Below are 22,449 nucleotides of genomic sequence, written 5' to 3' on the forward strand. Positions count from 1 at the left end.
AGCCATTGGACTGTCGCCATGCGGGGAATCGTCTTGAAGAACTTAGTCGATCAAATCCCAGTACATATTATGATACTTGTACTTATTCTAGCTTTCTCTCTTTATTTTTTTTTTCTTGTCGAATCGCTAAGCTACAGCAGGAACAAAAACTGATCAACACTGGCTGTCAATTAATGAGAGATAAATACGAAGAAGCACGTATACACCAACACTCACAAAAGGTACTGCACAGTGGAGTTGAACACAAAACCGCGTGAACAAAATTTTCCCACTGGAGTGAAAACAAATTCAAGAAATCACTGACTTTATAAAAATCTCTCAAATACATATTTGACTGGTATGCGGCAGCAGGACAGCTATCACTGACAAAGCGCATTATGCTGAAATCACGTGATATAGCATTTATGGCGCCCATGCCAGTCGATTCTCTTTTGCTATGATATGTCTGTGCCCTACGATATATGTCTGTACTGTACATCTATATGAGAGAACCTCGCAAGGTGAATACCGCAACGTCCAGCGTTCTTATAATACATTCACGTTAAGTTGGACATAAAGATTGCTATTTGGTACAAATACAGCTTCTGTCATTAATATGTATGTGTGTATGTATGTGTGCGTGTGCGTGCGTGCGTATGTGTATGCGTGAATGCATGGGCATGTATATGAATGTGTATGCATATAAGTATATATCATCCACAGTTATATGAGTAGTGAATGAGGCGCAGGTGTGGCTGTGTGGTAAGTAGCTTGCTAACCAACCACATGGTTGCGGGTTCAGTCCCACTGCGTGGCATCTTGGGCAAGTGTCTTCTGCTATAGCGCCGGGCCGACCAATACCTTGTGAGTGGATTTGGTAGACGGAAACTGAAAGAAGCCTGTCGTGTATATATATATATATATATATATATGTATATGTATGTGTATGTGTTTTTGTGTCTGTGTTTGTACCCCTAGCATTGCTTGACAACCGATGCTGGTGTGTTTACGTCCCCGTCTCTTAGCGGTTCGGCAAAAGAGACCGATAGAATAAGTACTGGGCTTACAAAGAATAAGTCCCGGGGTCGACTTGCTCGACTAAAGGCGGTGCTCCAGCATGGCTGCAGTCAAATGACTGAAACATGTAAAAGAGTAAAAGAGTACATAATCATTCAAACTTAAAGAAATAGTTGTCTTGAAAATGATACACTGAAAGATGTATTTCTGGATACACAAGATACAGAAGGATGATAGCTAGAACCCATGATAGACAAATAGAGCTTAACCTAATGCTGAACAACAGCAAAAACAAGAAACATAATGGTTTCAAATTTTGGCATAAGACCAGCAATGTTGGGTGTAGGATTTAATTGATTACATCGACCTCAGTACTTGACTGGTAGTCGACCGCAATATTTGACTGCTACGCAAATCACTGAGTATTGAAAGGGCATGATTTTAAGCATTATGTTACTGATTATAGGAGATTATATAAATATTGCTTAATTAGGCGGTGAGCTGGCAGAATCGTTAGCACGCCGGGCGAAATGCTTAGCAGCAGTTCGTTTGCCGCTACGTTCTGAGTTCAAATTCCGCCGAGGTCGACTTTGCCTTTCATCCTTTCGGGGTCGATAAATTAAGTACCAGTTACACACTGGGGTCGATGTAATCGACTTAATCCGTTTGTCTCTCCTTGTTTGTCCTCTCTATGTTTAGCCCCTTGTGGGCAGTAAAGAAATATATATAAATATTACTTAATCTCAATTTTTACTAAATTCTATACCACTAGAATGAAAGGCAAAGTTGACCTCATCAGCATTTGAACTCAGAACGTAAAGAGGTGGAGAAATAATGCAAGGCGTATTGGTTGTCGCTCTAACAACCTGCCCAACCAAACTATCACTTTGCATCGTTCGATCGAACTAAAAGAAGTTTGTTCAAGTGATCGATGGAATTGCTTTTTGAATGTACTTGTAGATGCGATTGAAAGTGAAATCATTACATCAAAAATCAGTTTTAAAGAACTGTACTGTTAAGAGAGTTTATTTTATAGAAAACAAAAAGGGAGGAGAAGACTTTACTTAATGAACTCCCCAAAGTGGTACTGTTGGTGAAAAGTAGCAGGAATATCGCAGAAAGTGTAAAATAGAAACATTGGAAGAGATGAAGAAAAAAAAGGTAAAGAAAAAAAAATGATTGGGAGGAGACGAGGAGGGGGTCCAGAAAGAATATGCAGACAGCAGAAAATTAAACATTTGATAAATTGGTTTAGAGTTCGTAGAGTACGAAAGAAATTTGATCTCTAGATTTGACGATGGACGCTGTGTATTTACATATGTACACATGAGTATATGCTTTTTACAAGTAGAATTATTATATTTCATGGGGTGACACGTTATATATTCCCTTTCGATTCTATTTCATATATCAATCCATTTTTGAATATATCTAAATGAAGTAGATTACACATAAAACTGAACGTTGTTCAGTTTAAATTAGCTTTAGAAATTTTAACGCTGAGATTCGTTTCATAAATAATTTATCAATTACACACATACACACATTTGAGTATGTGTACGTATGTGTCCGTATATATGTCTTATGCTTATCGGTGTAAACTAGTGTGTGGCTTTCTGCTTCTTTATGTCAAAATGGAACCGAGCAATTCGATAAACAAAGATTAGTAGAATAAGAATGATATTAACGTCCGAGACCTTTAAAAGCGATGCCCAACCATGGCTGTAGTTTAATGATTGAAGCCAGAAAAAGAATATATGTATTCACACATACACATGTATTTGAAATTGTATACAAGGTATACCATGCCGGTAAACATACAATTCTAACTTATACTAGCAGTATCGCCCGGCGTTGCTCGAGTTTGTTTCGAATTGGAATTTTTTAAAAGTAAAAATTTTGCATTATGTAACTTGTTATTCTCTTTAAGTGAACATTTTTCTGATTGAAATACACCGAAAAATGGCGACACAGCAGTCAAAAAATTGTAAAAAATAGGGATTTTCATAGAAAAAAAAAAGAAATTTTTGATGTAAATAATTTTTGGTCTTAACATGGTCCGATTTGAATTTTATCTTCTACGGAATGAAGAGCAAGCCTTCTTCTATCATACTCTCAACTTTGGTCAACTTGCGCCGGAGGAGATAGTGTTGGTTGAAGGCTACGAAACCTGCCACACACAGACAACTTCAGCTGTATATATATAGATATAGAACTAAATATAGAACTGAATTTTAACTTAGTTGTGAAAAGTCAAAATGATTTCGCCACAGGTTTTCCTTTCTCACGTTCGCTCTGTGGGCACAAAAAGAATGATCAATGTAACTGCTTTCCAGTTATCTTGGACCCTTGCCAGAGAAAGAATAACTATCGTCTGTTTACAGGGAACTTGGTAACCTATAGCTATTTATAATTTATACAAATTCCGACACACTAAACTGGGCTGTTTAATTTGCATAACAGCAAATGCACTGATAAAGTGGAAAACTATGTACTACATAGCGTTTTGTAGATGATTTTTAAATACAATGTAAAGTATATGTTGTATTAAAGTTTGTACAATTATAAAAATCAGGTGAGTTAATTTGTATACACTGTAAATAGTTAAATGGTACTTATTTCTGAGACAAAGTTCTAAGAAGACTAAAAACTAGTTTGATCAATACCATTTTTTCAAACGTCCGTTTATGTATGCCTGTATATATATGTGCGCAGATATATATATATATATATATTCCTTTTCTCTTCTCTTTTAGTCCCCCTTTCCCCCCCTTTTTTGCTCCCTCCTCCATTATTTTCTCTCTTTTCTTCTATTCCCTTCTCTATTCTTGGCCGATCTAGTAAGCCCTTCAACCTTTAAGAGTTAAATAGCTACAGCCTCTTGTGAATAGCAGTAGTGTGATTAATATGGCAAACACCTAATCATATAACAAGGATTGGTACCTACCTCATTGTGTTCAACCATTGTAAAATTTATCGCTGTGAATATGAAATTCATCTCCATTTCTCTGGAAATTTACATCTACACCATTGGAATCTGTGCATATATACAAAGGATTAATTCACCCTCTCTGTAATGCTAATAACAATGGATAAATTTGTCTTCTGTGAGTATATAATCCCTCATCATATCTATGGAAATTCATATGGATTAGGTCACCTTCTCTGTGATGCTATCAAAACTTTTTTAAAATTCTGTGATAAGACTATACATCATCTTTAAGGAACTTTAATGAACTTTAGAAATCTGTTTAATTATCTACATTACTTCATGAGTATAGCCTCAAACACTAGGATGTCTAGAGAACTTACATGTATTTTAGCTGATGAGTACGGGACTCGTTTATATGCTGTAATCTTTGCAACTTTTAATAAAACCTGTCCTTGTATGAAACGATCGTACTAAAAACCTATCCATTCTTGTTGCTTCTTTCTCGCGTATATATATATACATATATACATATATATTATTTATACGTATATATATATATAATCCAAACAAGAAAGCACAAAAAACACAACAACGCGAGGACATGGAACAAATATAGTATTATTGGACGCTCAGGAAGGAAGGGTTTAACGTTTCGAGCGGAGCTCTTCGTCAGAAACATAGGGAAAGGAAAGATCCAGTGAAGGGAAGACGGAGGAAAAAAAATCGCCAACGGTACACACACACACACACACATATATATATATATATATATATATATATATAATATATGTTGTACAAATGCATATATACATATACATGTTTACACACATGCACATATATAAGAATCCCCATCGTTACAGGAGTAATGAATTCCTGAAGAACTTGTCGTAACTAGAAATTAATTTTCCCACTGATTTTCATGATATAAATGATAATGAATTCCGATAGAATTTTTTGGCGAAACAACAAACAAGCAACAAACGACTGTACATTTATGCATAAAAGTAATAATTTTTTTAAATATACACCGTACACTGTGCATAAAAACATTTGAAGAGAAATACGGTAGAGAATAAATAAGAATCATAATATCGTACAGGGTACATTATCACCACAAAAAAAAAGAGAAAACGTTGACTATTAGGTGAGGGCTAGAGACTATCTTCTATGATAATTCACTATCATCAACATCTACTTAAGAAGTGAAGTACTTATCCAAAATTGTGTGACATTTATGGTACATTGTCTCTTTATATAGCTCAATGCATAAGAACTGAGCTCATTGTAAATCCCTCTTGTAATTTTTATGCTACGTTCACGTTTAGGGTTGTTATCAGCAAAAACTTGCAGATTTTCCTCTATAAGCTAAAATAGACTTCGATACCACATTATTTCACGTGACATTTTTTATTTTATTTTGGATGGATTTATCTTCTCTTTACTATTATTGCTGTTGGTCATTAAGGAGTTGGTTAGAATTAGTTATAGCGGTGGCAGTATTAGTTTTGGTGGTGATAATAGAAAGTGGTGGTGGTGACAGTTGATAATTCACATACACACATAGTATATACGCATACAAACTCATATATATACCGTAAATCCTTGAGTATAATCCGCATTTTCCCCCAAAAATTTAAAGGTCAAAATCCTACGAAGTTAAAAATGAAAAAATATTTTCTAAGCAATGTCCGAGTCTCTATTTGCTGTCCGGCAATGTTTATTCAGACGCATTTTGTGATGTCGGGCGCGAAAGTACCTTAAACTAAACCTAATAGCAATGAAATCATAAAAGAATCATCCATAACTTGCAGTAGGCAACATTTATTGAAATATTTATTGAATAACATGTAACAAAAACAATTTGCAAACATATTTATATTCCCATATAACAGTTAAGAACATCACCATTATTGTATTACGCATGCGCGGAAGTGTTTGTTTGACTAGCTGATGTTGGCTTAATTACGCACGACTCAAGTTAGAGAAGGGGTGCGTATTATACACAAGGTTTAAGTTTTTCAGAAGTACAGCCCCCTAAAAATCTCCTCCGTATTATACTCAAGGGAGGAGTATACCCGAGGATTTACGGTATATATTCACGTGCACACACACAACACACACATTCAGTGGGATTACACACAACTGTTCGTCCACAAAATTTCACTCAGCCTCATTGACTACTAAGGATTAGAATAAAAGAAACTTCTTCAAGGTCTCACACAGTAATATCGAACCCGGAACTGGTTGGTTGCAAAGTGAACTTCTGTGACTGCTTACACTTATATTGATAATTTATTAATTAATCCCAGTTATTAAAATATTGATTTCTAGTATACATTTAGTTGATCAGATCGGCTCCAGTACTGGTAAAGTTCCGCGAACGCTATTTTAAAACTTAAATGAAACTAAAAAAAAACAAAAAAAAACGAAATATGCTTAATTTCTTTACTTAATTTCATAGAAATTCGCAATTAAATATTTGAAAAAGGAACATAAAGAAATTGTATTATGGGACGAGAAAAAAGAAAGCTGTGAGTTCAAATTTAGCCTCTAGCGATGCGTAGCATTTTATCAAGTCACAGTCTACTAAACTGAATAAAGACGTTGTTGACACTTTATTAGTAAGAGGTTGACTGGCTATAGTTACTCAGCTGTAATATATTTATTTCTTTATTGCCCACAAGGGGCTAAACATAGAGGGGTCAGACAAGGGCAGACAAAGGGGATCAGTCGATTACATCGACTCCAGAGCGTAACTGGTACTTATTTAATCGATCCCGAAAGGATGCAAAGCAAAGTCGACCTCGGCGGAATTTGAACTCAGAACGTAGCGGCAGACGAAATACTGCTAAGCATTTTGCCCGGCGTGCTAACGTTTCTGCCAGCTTGCCGCCTTTACGCAGCTGTCATATATACAAACTTCTATATATGCTGGGGGTCAATAAATTAGCAGCCAAATGTCTCTCATATTCTATTGTCTTAACAACAGGAGATAGTGACTATTGCAATCCCGGACACATTATATCTGAACAAAAAAACAAAAAAAAAAAAAAAAAAAACAAAAAAAACAAAGCAAAAAAAAAGGAAAGAAAAGGAAATACATATATAAATAAAAGATGATAGTCTTGATGAAACTCTTTAATCATTAGTTTTGTTCGATCAGGATTGGCTAGAGGCTAAAACAGTAATAGTAAGAGCAACAACTTCACTATTCCATGCAAATAACCGAGCCTTGCAAATATCCGAAGTTTTTTAAAAATCATCTGAAGGAATTTCATTGGAGATGACAATGAAATAGTAAAGAAAAGAACACACTGGAAGAAAAACGTAACAAAGAAAAAGACATTACTTTAAGGATATGATTTAATAACAAAACATAATTAATTGGCTGTTACTGCGATATTTTCGCTAATGTTTGAAGTGTTAAAGGTACAAATGTTAGAGGAACAGATGAAATGTGGGTACAAAATATTTGACATGTCTCAGCTGCAAAGGTCAGAACCGATGGCGGGTTAGCAGCGGCAGCACTTTTAGTAAAGCTGCTAAGTTCAACTTTACTAAAACAATATATTTATATATTTAAAGAAATTAGAGATGTGGAAGATCTGATTCATTCTACAATGGAAAGAAAAAAAAAAAGAACTGTCTTCTGTATCAAATAAGGATAAAAAGATATAATTAGATTTAAGTTATCTTTTCACAAATTTTTCATTGTTCTGTCGTGTGAAATCATAGAGAAAAATATACAGGAGTTGTCAACAATATATTGTCAGTCATTTACATTTCAGGGTTGCGAAACAAGAGTCTGGATTTAACGCTGAGAACAGTGGATTTCTTAAAAAAATATAAGTCAATATGGCCGCTTCTTAAGTCTTTAGTTATGAAGGCCGACAGCAATCGTAGTAGTGGTTTTATAAAATATGCAAAATGCTTAAGAATATATATATATATTTTTCTGTATACTCTTATTGAAGGCACTGTGTGATTCAACTCAATGAATTCCTGAAAATTTTATCCGAAACCCGTTCGACATTGACTAGAATGGAGAAAATTATTGAGAATATTGGGATTTGATTTAGATATTTTCATCGGAGTTGAATTAATAAAATACTTATTTTCACTTTCATTATGCGTTATATATATATATTATATATATATAATATATATATATATATATATATATATATCACTTTTTAACCTTAACTACGAAGAAGAAAAAGAAGGAAAGAGAGAAAAGTAAATTTTTCGTTGAAAATTTTTTGAAGGCACCTGTGGTGTCATTTAGTTTATTTTGTTCAGGTTTTGCAAAGGACCGAAACTGATAAAAATAGTTTAAAGGTATATACTAATTTCTTATACAGCACATGGCTTTAGATTTACAGAGACCGGGAAATCAGCTTATGTGACGATATTTTTTTGTTCTCTATCTCAAGACATTAGAGATTTGAGTGAAATGAAATAGTTACGGATCGCGAACGCGGCTCGTCGCGATCATCTGTCTAGTCTTTGGAGCTCATCACACAAGGCTAATTTTAAATCAAGTACAACATGACGCTAAATTTACATTTCATAGCACCCTGCCTTTGCGTTCAACGGGACCCAAAAGCTTACCAGTCTACCACTAGAGTATCAGCAAGAAAAACGATAATATATAACTCTCTCAACTACTGTTGTTCTTAACCTTAATGTATTATTTGCTTTACGATACACTGTGTATCGCTTTTGTTTTCCTTAAACACAAACCAGTGTTAATACGTCTCTAGACATACCATGATTTTCTTTTTCAGCTAGAACTGGATGACTTCATTCAATGGCAAACCGCTGTTTGTCACTGAATTTCTATTTGACTCTTGTTATTCTTACGAATAATACTGATATATTTTTGTAATATCGTTTACATTTTCTTTAAATCTACTACCATTCCTCATAAGAAAAACACTTTTTTTTCTATAATCACACTGTACACAATAAAATAACCGCGAAGACCTCTTGACAAAGATTTCTCCTCATGTGTAATTTTTTTTTCTTTTCAGTTCTGAACAACGAACAGTGTTACTATTAATTATAATTATCATTATCGTTTTGGCTCGAACTTCAAGATTTTGTTATGCACAAAATTTCTTTTTTTTTTTAATCCTTTAATTATTATTTAAAATGTTGCTCATTGTCACCTCAATCATTTTAGTTCATTAACACCACTGAGAAGCCAAACATCATTATCCGTTTTCAAAGTCAGTATCACTGGCATATTCTCAGAGATAAGTAGTTTTCTTCATTTTCTTTCTTTCTCTCTTTCTTTTTTTTTAATTATTTTCTAATGAAACAAGAGCAACTGTTGATGAAATAAAATGTAATTATTAGAATTGAGATTTCGTTTGTTTTATTTTTTCTTTTTGATTTCTTTCTTTACTGCCTCTTATTTTGTTTTGTTAGCCGACAATGTCACTTGACTTATTGGGGCATTTGAGGTGCACCTCCATAACCCGGGTGTTGCATAACGTTATTATACTCCTGTGCTTTCAGCCGTAAACAGGCGAGGGTTGAGCCAACGCTATGCTGTGGAGGGTATGTGTGGTTGACTAGAGCGCAGCTGGACGACGTCGTGATAGGGTTGTACGCTGGAGTCGTCCATGACAAATAGTCTGTGTTCATGGGGGACGGGCGTGGCGTTATCGGTTGTTCTATTGGAGTCGAGCTATCTGGATGGTGGGCGCCGTACAAGTTGTTTCGCTGCGCCATAGAGTTCCTTTCGTTGCGACGGAATTTCGCTCTTCGATTCTGAAACCACACCTAATGTAAATAAAGAAAAAGAGAAAAACTATGGTAAGTGTAATAAATGACCCAGAAGAATGGAGAAAAAACAAAAAGAGATATTATTAACAAGGCAGAATACACTTTCTACCTCGAAAAAGCAAGGAAGGAAGAATAAACATTAAAAAAACAAAAAAAGCAACAACAAAAACGAAGAGAACGAAAGAAAGAAAAACAAGCCAGATGTTCTTATATTTTAAGCAAATATTTTACCCAATAAGTACACTCACGCATGCAGAATTATACATACATATACATACATACATACATACATACATATGTACGTATGTACGAGAGAGAGAGAGAGAGAGAGAGAGAGAGAGAGAGAGAGAGGAGAGAGAGAGAGAGGGAGATTTAAAGACAGATATGGCCGGGATATTTATATATATATGTATGTGTATATATATATTATAATATATATATATATATATATATATATATATATATATATATATATATATATATATACACACACACACACATATTCATAGACATTCACAGTTGCGTGTGCATTTGTGGTGGGTGCGTGCATACGTATCTATTAATATATATATATATATATATATATATATATATATATATTATATATATATATATATATATATAATATATATATATATATATATATATATATATATATATATATATATTATATATATACATACATATATATATATATGCATATATACATATCTTAAACACAGACACAGACTGACAGACACCCACACACACGCGCGAATCGAACACCCTAACTACTAGTTAAGGTATTCATGATCCCTAGGGTGTGACTGCAATTCCTGCTGTGACTGTTGCACTGTGCCCTTGAGCAAGCCACTTCATTTTCTCCCGTTCCAGTCTATTCTGTTGTAATGAGTACCAGCCGGGTGCTAATACGGTTCCCTTTCGCTCCCGCTGCGTATCGCAGACGTTTCTCTGAGTCAAGAATGCTGGGGCTGAGAGGGTGCCTATGTTCGCTCGCGACTGCACAGGCGCCTTTAACAATTAGCGAGCGCATAATATGCCTATCTATCTATCTATCTATCTATCTATCTATCTATCTATCTATCTATCTATCTATCTATCTATCTATCTATCTATCTATCTATCTATCTATCTATCTATCTATCTATCTATCTATCTATCTATCTATCTATCTATCTATCTATCTATCTATCTATCTAACTATAGATAGTTAGATAGCATTGGACAGCTATAGTGGAGGACCCTTGCACAAGGTGCCGCGCAGTGGGACTGAATCCGAAATCGTACAATTTCAAAATGAGCTTCTTAACCATACAACTATGCTTGCAATTACACACACACACACACACAAACACGCACAGAGACACACACACACATTTATAATTGTGTGTGTGTGTATGCATATTTAAATAATATGTGTATGTATGTATATATATGTATCGATGTATGTATATATACATCCATCCATCCATCCATCCATCCACCCATCCATCCATCCATCCATCATCCATCCATCCACACATACATACATACACATACATATACATTCTCAACCTCTGAGAAAATGTATGTGAGCAAATGATACAGTGGAAACGAGACACAAAAGCAGGGAAAATATATAGTGATATAACATGGGACGGAGAAAAATCAAGGGTAAGGGAAAGGATACGTGGTTAAGATTAAGGACCAAGACAAAATAAAGATAAACATAGGCCTACAATAAAATTAAATAAAACATCAAACATTTGTCAATTACAGTGAAAATAACCGCGAAATGTACGGCGCGGAAGAAAAAACAATAACTGCTTGGACGATGTCCTTAAGCAAATAACAGTGTAAAAGGATACATGTGCTCACTTGGTGAAGTAATAGGGTGATCCGTAACTAGAGTGGAAGTAGGAAATAGCAAGCTGAGAACGAAGGAAGATAGAGTGGATAGGCAGGGAGATGATACGGCAGGAGAGGGAGGGTGAGAAGAGAAAGAAAAGATAAAGAAATGGAAAGAGAGGGAAGGAGCAGTGGAGCGTCACAACTATAGGAATAAACGGAACAGAACGTGTGAGAAAATTTGGCTTTATGCGACAGCAATCATTAATGTAGGGAATGGTCACGAACCATAAAAACAACATAACATACAGGACAAACTCGAATGCCCTCTCTGAAAGTTGATCCTTTATCAGCTGTCGCGCAAAGGATTCCCGTAGTTTCGACGCCTTGAGATAGAAACGCTTTCTTCGTGGCATCCACAGGAAATGAGATACAATTATTCAGTAATTGATACAATAACTGCTAATTACTAAGGTAGTAATTCTAATGCAAGACAGTGAATTAGCAGAGACCTTAGCATGAGAGTGGATGAAGGCTAAATTTATATTTACATTTTGTTTGTTCTCTCACATGTTTTATTGTCTGTGTCCACAACTTATATCTAATACATATTTGTACGCACCGCACGTACACACACTCATATGCGTGTGCGTCTTTGTACTGGTTCCGGCCCCACCCAGCTCTTTACAACAGGTGTGGGTTTGTTTACATTTTCGTAATTTAGTAGAGCACAAAAGAATCGACAGATTTCGTACCAGACTTAAAAATAAGTACTGGAGTCGATTTATTAGACCATAACAGTCAAAGCGATTCCCCAACATGACCACTGTCTCATTCACAAATTTATTATTCACACACACACGCACACACACATACACATAGCGGTATATACATATATATATATGTATATGCATATGTGTGTGTATATATATATATATACAGACACATGTACTTATATGTACATATATGCACATATATATACAAATATACATACACACAAACGTATATTTAGATATCCATCATTATATACGTATATACCTATATACATAGCTTCATTCATACACGCATATACATACATACTGGCAGAAACGTTAGTGTGCTGGGCGAAATGCTTAGCGGTATTTCGTCTGCTGTTACGTTCTGAGTTCAAATTCCGCCGAGGTCGACTTTGCCTTTCATCCTTTCGGGGTCGATAAATAAAGTACCAGTTACGCACTGGGGTCGATGTAATCGACTTAATCCCTTTGTCTATCCTTGTTTGTCCCCTCTATGTTTAGTCCCTTGTGGGCAATAAAAAATATACATACATACTCATATATATTCATACATAAACATATACGTGCGGGTCCTGAAAAGTTCCTGTTGGATTACATGTACCATGTAGCACACATGAACGATACGCACAAATACATATCAATTATGACTAGAGAAACATTTGTCTCTTTCCCACCGTGAAATGCAACAGGGCTATCTTTTCAACCTTACACACACGCACATATGCAGGTCATGGCAAAACTGAAGGACCGCTGCAATAAGTGTGTGAATCTGAGAGGAGAATATCTATATATATAAAACTCTAGTTGTGTGAGTGTCTGTCCCCTTCGATTTAAATTCCTAACTACTCCCACATTTTGCTGTACAGTTTAACCAAATTCGGGTATCTTATAGTCGTGATTCATATCGAGCCCGTTTGAGTATTAGCGCGCGTCTACGATGAGTCTACGATTTTAAAAATAATTTAACATAATTTTTTATTCCATTTTAATGCATAATTTTTCGTGTGTCGATGGCGGCGGAGTTGGCGTCCATGGTCACAACTGCACCTGTTTGCTTCTCCCCCTTCTTCCCTCCCTCGTGAAGCTGTGGGAAAGGGAGTGTAAGGAAATCAACGTCGTAAAGCGTTGTCAAGGAGACCAGCGTTCTTTTAGAACAACGACTTCATGGCTTGAAGACACCAAAACAGAAATGGCTAAGAAATCCCGAATTGGCATCTATAAGGGAAGTAACTCTCTAAAAATGCTTATATAGTTATTTCCCCTACAAACCCGAGCAACGCCGGGCGATACTGCTAGTGTTGAATAAAATCATAAGTAACTGATCGTCATGTATTTTCTTTTACCCAACGTCAGGAACTTTTCAGTGTCTCTTCGTATACTGGCAGCTACTCGATTTCCAGCCATGCTGTCGCTTGATTGCTCCCTTAAAGTAGCACCGATGTAGCTTTTCAATCCTGTTTGGGAACCACGCTTTTTGCACAAATGTGGTAATGATGAAGATCTCTTGCTGCAGGTGTTCAGAGAGTTACCACCCACGCTGACACATGTCTTCATTTCGTCATGGAAGTTTTCATTGTTATGCTTTTATTTTCGACCACGGTCATCCATTGTAAATAACACATAATTGGGGTATTAATAGTCAAGTGATGCCTGCATCCGATGCTTCTTAAAGTGAAGAAAAACCTTGTGCAGAGCCAATCCCACTCATTAAACAACGAATGCAGTTGCTCAAATAACACTAATCTACATTAATGGACGTAAATGATGTTGAAAATGTTACATAAGAGTTTTCCTTCTCCCAGAGAGATATATAAACAAAAATTAGGGGTCTTTCACAACCAGCTGTTGAATTGCTGTTAACTCTACTGAGTTCATCCGCCCTTTGAAAGGTTTTGTTTTTCGTCTTGCAGGGTGTCTAATGAGAACCCTCTGTTTACTAAGCTGGCTTTGTAGAGTTGCTGGTTTTGTCGCCGACGTGCACACACACACATGAATATATACATATACACACCCGCATATACATATATATACACACACACACGAACACATAAATACATGTTTGGATACATAAATATATATACATGCATGGCTGTGGTAAGAAGTTGTGTGGTAAGAAGCTTGCTTCCCAGCCACATGGTACCGGATTCAGTCCCACTGCGTGGGACCTGGAGCAAGTGTCCTCTACTATCACCTCAGGTTGACCAAAGCCTTGAAAGAAGCTCGTCATATATATATATATATATATATATATATATATATATATATATATGCGTGTATGTGTGTACATGCGTGTGTGTATGTGTGTGTCATTGTGTCTACGTTTATCCCCACCACAGCTTGTCAACCGGTTTAGGTATTTTTACTGCACCGTAACTTAAAGGTTCAGCAAAAGAGACCAATAGAATAAGTACTAGATTTTAAAAGATGTCATGGGTTGGATTTGCTCGACTAAAACCCTTCAGGGCGGTGTCCCAGCATGGCCGCAATTAAATAACTGAAAAGCAAAAGGTAAAAAGAATATACATACATACATACATACATACATACATACAATCATATATATATATATATATATATATGTGTGTGTATGTATATGTATGAAAGTAAAATATACATACACATACATAAACACATGTAATAATCTGATAGTTCTCTCCGTCTCTACTCAAGAGTTTCTTACGCTTTGAGATCATTGAAGCAATAAAATGATGACGTAGTGAGAGAGCTTTGCATAAGGCTATTCTTAAAACTAAATGGATCGCAGCTTCCAGAAAAATAGACGAAATTTTCGACGCGTAGATGTTTCGAAATGTCTGTCTGATGAAGAAATAATGACACAAACAATACAAAAGGCAAAAAGGAAACTGTAAAACACTTTAGCTGAAAATAATAGTACCCAGACATGTTTTCGATATGACATGTATAAAAATGTTGCTAATCCTTATTATATAGACAAAAATGCTGTCATATGCATGTACACATATTTGCTGATATACACATACATGCGTACATCCATACACTAATACATACACTATTACATACATACATACATACATACATACATACATACATACATACATACATACATACATACATATATATATATATATATATATTCTCTTTTACTCTTTTACTTGTTTCAGTCATTTTGACTGTGGACATACTGGAGCACTGCTTTTTAGTCGAAAAAATCGACCCCTAGTACTTATTCTATCAGCCTCTTTGCCGAACCGCTAGTTTACATAGGCGTAAACACACCAACATCGGTTATCAAGCGATGGTGGGAGGGACAAACACATACATATATCTATAGATATATATATACGACAGGCTTCTTTCAGTTTCCGCTTACCAAATCTATTCATAGGGCTTTGGTCGGCCTGAGGCTATAGTAGATGTCTACCCAAGGTCCCATGCAGCGGCACTGAACCCCGAACCATGTGGTTCCTGTTTGCTTGAAAGAAGAGTTAAAACTCTCCAAAACCACGCATCTCTCGCTATATGTAAACACACACGGAGAACGTAGCAAATAAATTTAGAAAAATGGGTTTCCCATTTGTAAAACTACAAAGAGGAGGATAGATATTCCAGTATCAATTCATTTCGCTTTCTGTGCCGAATTGACACTTAAAGCTCATCAACTAGACTTACTTGGTAAAATATTTTAAAAAATATGTTTACCTTCCCGTGCGCATCTGTTCAACTGCATATATATATATACATACACACGCACACAGGATGCGATGGGTAAATAGCCGCCATTTTAATTTTTATTTTTTAGAATTTTGCTCATGCGCATTGTTTGTTCTTGATTTTGTCGACTACACAATCTAGTAGGATCACTTGGGCGCCATCTGTGAGTAAAACAGCACCATGACGCAATTCACTCTGCCAGAAATTTAGAAACGACATGCTGTACTGCTTGGCATTCGCTCCGGAAGCCCCAGTACGAACATGTACCGAGAGTGATAAAAATGAAACGTCCAGTTAACATCATGGTGTTTAGAGTGATCACTAGTGATGATGACACTGTGCCTCCATTCATCTTCCCACAGGGCCTCAGACTCAACACAGAGGCCTACATCAAGTGTCTGGAAGAGGTAATATTGCCCTGGGTCAAGAGGCTGGCTGCTGGAAGAACCTATGTCTGGCAATAGCACTCTGCACCATGCCACAGGAGAACCCAGCCATGGATGTCAGATATTTTCTGCGACCACATCACCCCAAACATCTGGCCGTCTAGCTCTCCAGACTGCAACCTCCTTCATTATGTGTGGGGCGCAGTTGAGCGAGAGACCAACAAAAGTCCTTGTAACACCAAAGATGAACTGAAGGCAAGAATTATGGCAACATTCACCAACTTAAACAAGAAGACCGTCCAGAAGAGTTGCAGGGGATTCCGAAGTCGTCTGGAGGCCGTGGTTGAACCCAATGGTGATTTTATTAAATAGATTTACTCTTTAGTATTTCAAGACATTTTTATGTAATTTTGGTAAATGTATCTGTTAAAATGAAATGTCAGTGTTATTTTCATTTTTGCGTAATTTAGACGACAATTTATTTACTGCACCCTGTATACAGTATATATATATATATATATATATATATATATATATTATATATATATATATATACACACATTTATTAATATTTAGTAGAAGCAAGACAGTAACTCAAGGCCCGAGAGATTCTTGTGTTGGCACTTATTAATAAAAATATATATACGAGTTCTATTCCGAGTTCTATTTTTCCTATTTGCACCAGAAAACCTATATGTATGTAGGTCATTATTCAGTTTATTTCAAGATTTCTTGCCAATAGAGGAAGAACCGGTTTCTAACCTAGATCCTTCATTGGAATTTCAACATCAACAACAATGTATGTATGTACGAATGTATGTATGTATGTATGTATGTATGTATGTATGTATGTATGTATGTATGTATGTATGTATGTATGTATGTATGTATCCTTCTAGGAGAAGGCAACTCAGGTAACTGGGATAACTCTGACATAAAACTTGCGGCTCAGTGGTTACCTATGATGTTGACTTGTTCTTCTTTTCGGATTATGGCTGCTCGGATTATGGCTGCTGTTGCTTAGTGAGTGGGATTGACTCAGCCTTTCCCCACTTTAAAAAAAATCTTATTGCACAGGCATTGCACGATAACAACATTAAGTTTCGTGCAATGGCTATACTCGATAACGAGGGGGCACCCACCATGTATGTATGTATGTATGTATGTATGTATGTATGTATGTATGTATGTATGTATGTATGTATGTATGTATGCATGTATGTATGTATCTATATGGAGAAAGAGAGAGAGAGAGCGAGAGAGAGAAGAAGAGAGAGATAGAGAGAGAGAGAAAGAGAGGGAAAGAGATAAACTCATATAAAAGTATGCACTGCATATCTTTATATATAAAAGTGAAGTTGTGTGAGTGTCTGTCTCCTTCGATTTAGATTCCTAACTACTCCCACATTTTGCGGTGCAGTTCAACCAAAACCGGGTATCTTATAGTCGTGATTCATATCGAGCCCTTCTGGGTATTAGCGTGCGTCTACGATGAGTGTACGATTTAAAAAAAAATTTACCATAATTTTTTCCCATTTTAATGCATTTTTTTCGCTATTATATAAGGGAAGTAACTCTCTAAAAATGTCTACGATGAGTCAACGATTTTAAAAAAATTTACCATCATTTTTTTTCCATTTTTAATGCATTTTTTTGCTATGTTTTTGCTATAACCCTCTAAAAATGCTTATATAGTTATTTCCCTTACAAACCCGAGCAACGCCGGGCGACACTGCTAGTTAATATATAAGAAAACAAGCTGTAATTTAGGGCTGTTAGTTTTAAAACTGTTAAAAAGACATGTACTCACACGTACATACAAACGCTCATGAGCGCACACACACAACACTCAACACACACACACACACACACATACAGACAAGAGGTAGGTGTGTTGCTGTGTTAAACAACAATGCTTTAATATGTATACATTTGCGAATGGACGGTCTGGAGACTACAGTGTAAGCAGAGAAGGCCTAGCGGGGATTGAGAACGAGTAAAAAAACGTAAATAGAAGGCAACGACAAAATAGATGATGATTACAAGGGAAACAAAAGACGAAGAAAAAACTAGAATGAATACCATGATGATGATGATGATGATGATGGTGGTGGTGGAACAGAAATTACAAACGATGACAAACTTCCAAGTTGACAAAACTGTGTATGAAATCCGTCTAGATTTTTGTTTCCCCTCGACAGAAGACATCACAGTTTGGAAACACTGAGGTTCTGTCTATGTATGTGCTTTCATATTAATGTATGTATGTATGTATGTATGTATGTATGTATGTATGTATGTATGCATGTATGCATGTATGTATGTATGTATGTATGTATGTATGTATGTATGTATGTATGTATGTGTGTTTGTGTGTGTGTGTGTTTGCCAATGCGAGTGTATGTGTGCTCGCAATTGTGAATGATAGCATATGTATGTGCATGTGAGCGTATCACAGTATATACCATACTGTTGAGTCACTCTTTTACAGCTATGTAGCCTGACACACACACACACACACACACACACACACACACACACACTCACACACAAATACACACACTGTTTCTCTCTCTCCCTCTCTTCATATACTTACTCTCGTATACATTTCCTAATGCATAAATACAACAGGCTCATAAAAACACACACACGTTCTCTCTCTCTCTCTCATGCACACACACACACACACACACACACACACACACACACACACACACACACACTCAAACACATGTAGGAATGTGGGTGAGATGGATGAGTTGCTCCTGTTTCAGTTCTTATATCAGATAAGATTTACAGCCGAGATGAAAATGAAGTCGACATAAACACTGCTACTCGAGTCAACAATATTTTCTCGACATATATACATGTACCAGTCGTTAAAATTAAAATTTCTTTTGAAATAAAAGAACACCTACCCCTTAAAAACCAGACAGCTTCTCTTTTGTATTTTATACTTGTTTCAGTCATTGCATTGCGGCCCACAAAGACCCAGATATGTTTTTTAATCTCCTTTTTGTTTCTTATTTTCTTAGGAATTGGACTGCGGCACCGCCTTCAAAAATCGACCCCCAAACTTCTGTTTTAATTCTTCCTTTTCTTTTCCTTTTTTTTTTTGCTTTAGTTCTTGTTTTGTAACGTCTGGTACTTATTCTATTGTCATCTTTTGCCGGACCGCTAAGTTACGAGTACGTAAATAAACCAGTACCAGTTGTCAAGCCGTTATTGTGTGTGACAAACACAGATACAAACAGACATACATTACGACGGGATTTCACACAGTTTCCAACTATTAAATTCACTAACAAAGTATTGGTTGCCCTGGAGCTATAGAAGAAGACACTTACCCAAGGTGCCGCGCAGTGATTGACTCCGAAGCCACGTGATTGCAAAGTAAGCTTTTAATTCACTTTATATCGACCATTTCGTTTAACTAAGTTTTTTCACCCCTATTGAATCAAAATTGCAGGTCAATAAAGTACTGTCAATATAATCATTGAATCTGCTAGATATATCAACGAAATCAATAAAATGAAGACTTCGTCTGACTGGAGAAACAGCGGACTTAGGATTTACCTTTTGTCTTCAGCTTGTTTCAGTCTTTAGACTGTGGCCATGCAGGGACACCGTCTTGAAGAATTTCTGGTCGAACAAATCGACCTAGTGTTTATTTTTTCTAAGTCTGGTACTATCGGTATCTTTTTACCGAACCACTAAGTTACGGGGACGTAAACAAACCAACATCAGTTGTCATGTGGTGATATAAGACAAACGCAAAAACACACATGCACATACACACCCAAATATATAATACACACACACATATACACGAAGAGCTTTTCTCAGTCTTCGTCTATCAAATTCAATTACAAAGCTTTGATCAGTCCGGGACTGTAATAGAAGACACGCAGTGGGACTGAACCCGGAACCATGTAGTTGGGAAGCAAAATTATTACTATATTGTTTCAGTTTTCTTTGTGTTTTCAGCATTTTTTATAGTCTTTCACTCTATTCTTGCAAAAATTTCCTTCATCAGCTTACATTGATACAGACATGGTTGGTTGCGTAGTTTAGAGGTTCATTTCGCAACTACATAGCTTCGATTTTGATCCGATTCCACTGCCCGACAACGTTGGTAACGTTTCCCTTCTACTTTAGTCCCTTATCGACAACAATTTTGGCAGTGAAGTTTTGTAGACAGGATCTATATGGAAGCCCGACGAGAGAACCACTGTCCTAGAATGGTAGATATAATCATTCGTCTGGTTTATTAACCTTACACGCGCTCTTTGGAAATCTTTGGTCCTGTCCAGTATGTTGCAAATGTTCGCGCCAGGTCTCATACATACACACGTACATACATACATTGTAGAAGACAATTGGTGCCTGAATGTAACTACGACTTGGGATGACTTCAACAAAGGCTAGAAGCCCATCACAACCAAGTAGTCTTGTGGTGTGCTCGTTCACCATTTCGAATATTTCTACGTTTTCACGCAATAGTTGACCCTATGCAAGGTTCAACTGTACTTTTGACAAGTACTATTTCTTAACCTGCTGGGTTTTTAACAATCGTTACCAGCAAGCAAGCCTTGTGAAGAGGGATAGTGGTTAAGTCATCGATGATCGACCATGTAGCATGTTGGATTGCATGTTCTATGTAGCACACGTGGACGATACATTCAAATATATATCAATTATGACTAGAGAAACGTTTGTCACTTTCCCACCGTGAAATGTAACAGGGCTATCTTTTCAACCTTACACACACACACACACACACACACACACACATATATATATATATATATATACACACACATTCCTTTTTTTTGATTGGTTATTATGTAAGTGAAGGTATTTCTACCACTGTAGAACAAAAGAAAAAAGAAGAAAGAGAAACTAGACGATGTCCAGTAGGACAGACAACTGTTGAACAGAAACCCTGTGACTGACGACAGGATGGAGAAGGTGAAGCCGCGAAAGATAAGCCATATAGAAACCAATAAATATTAAATGTAATGATTCGCCATCGATTTTGACAATATGTATTCAGTTGTTCGATCAAGAGAATGATACATTCTTTGATATGATGAGTGAACTACCTGAGTATTCTACAGGTATCCTTAACATAATTCCCAGGGAAAATCAACGTGATACAGCGTGTAACATGGTTGAAGCTTTGAATTATATGTATAACACATTTGTCGGGCTTTCGTATAATTTCGGACTATCAAATTTAACTTTCAATGTTTGGTTCAAACTAAATCTGTGGTAAAAAAAAAAAAAAATCAACCCTTCTTGTCCAAGATCGTACACACTGAAAATGAAACCTCGTACATGGAAGGCGACCTTCTTAACCATTCAGCCATCATACATCCACGACAAACGTTTACCAGTGTTAACTAGTGACACTAAACAAGGGACTAAAAAGCAGTGATTACGGTATACTGAGTCTGTCATCCAGCTGTGGATTGACAACGGATGAATAATGACTAATGTCTGGAGAATCACATACGGTAAATTCAATATGATACCAACGTCCTAAACAAAGAATCGGTGTCTTAGTCATTTTAGAAATAAATATGCACCACTGGGCTCTGCTACGCTCGAGTAGAAGAACAAAATCTGATATTCTGTTTCTATTCCCAACTGTAGTATTTTCTCTTTATTTGAATTATTAAAACTCATTTCCTGTCCCTTACAAACCTGAAGTTCATGCCTACTTGGTGAACGCGATATGAAAATCACTCCAGTGTATTTCTATAAAGAGACATCTCTTTTGGGGATAGTTTAGATGTGTTTGATACGATGATATTACAACGAGAGAGAGAGAGAGAGAGAGAGAGAGAGAGGGAGGGAAAGTCATAAAAATAAAAGGAGAGTAGGCAGCATATATATATATACATACAGACACATATATGTACATACATACATACATAGATACTTACATACAGACAGACACATTTACACACACACACACACACATGCACACACAGACACACACACAGACACATACAGACACACACGCACACACACACACACA

At 36.3% G+C, this 22,449-nt stretch overlaps 1 protein-coding gene across 1 annotated transcript in view; it reads right to left on the bottom strand.

The window, feature by feature from the left end:
* Positions 1 to 7,273: 7,273 nt before the first annotated feature.
* LOC115227046 (paired mesoderm homeobox protein 2-like) overlaps positions 7,274 to 22,449 on the bottom strand; it is a 30,319-nt gene continuing 15,143 nt past the window's right edge. Inside the window, exon 3 of the mRNA XM_029798006.2 lies at positions 7,274 to 9,718. Within this exon, the coding sequence (XP_029653866.2) occupies positions 9,380 to 9,718 (339 nt within the window). The 3' untranslated portion in view covers positions 7,274 to 9,379. The remainder of the gene's footprint in view (positions 9,719 to 22,449) is intronic.

The sequence above is a fragment of the Octopus sinensis genome, linkage group LG1 (genome assembly GCF_006345805.1).
Source record: "Octopus sinensis linkage group LG1, ASM634580v1, whole genome shotgun sequence".
Taxonomy (NCBI): Eukaryota; Metazoa; Mollusca; class Cephalopoda; order Octopoda; family Octopodidae; genus Octopus; species Octopus sinensis.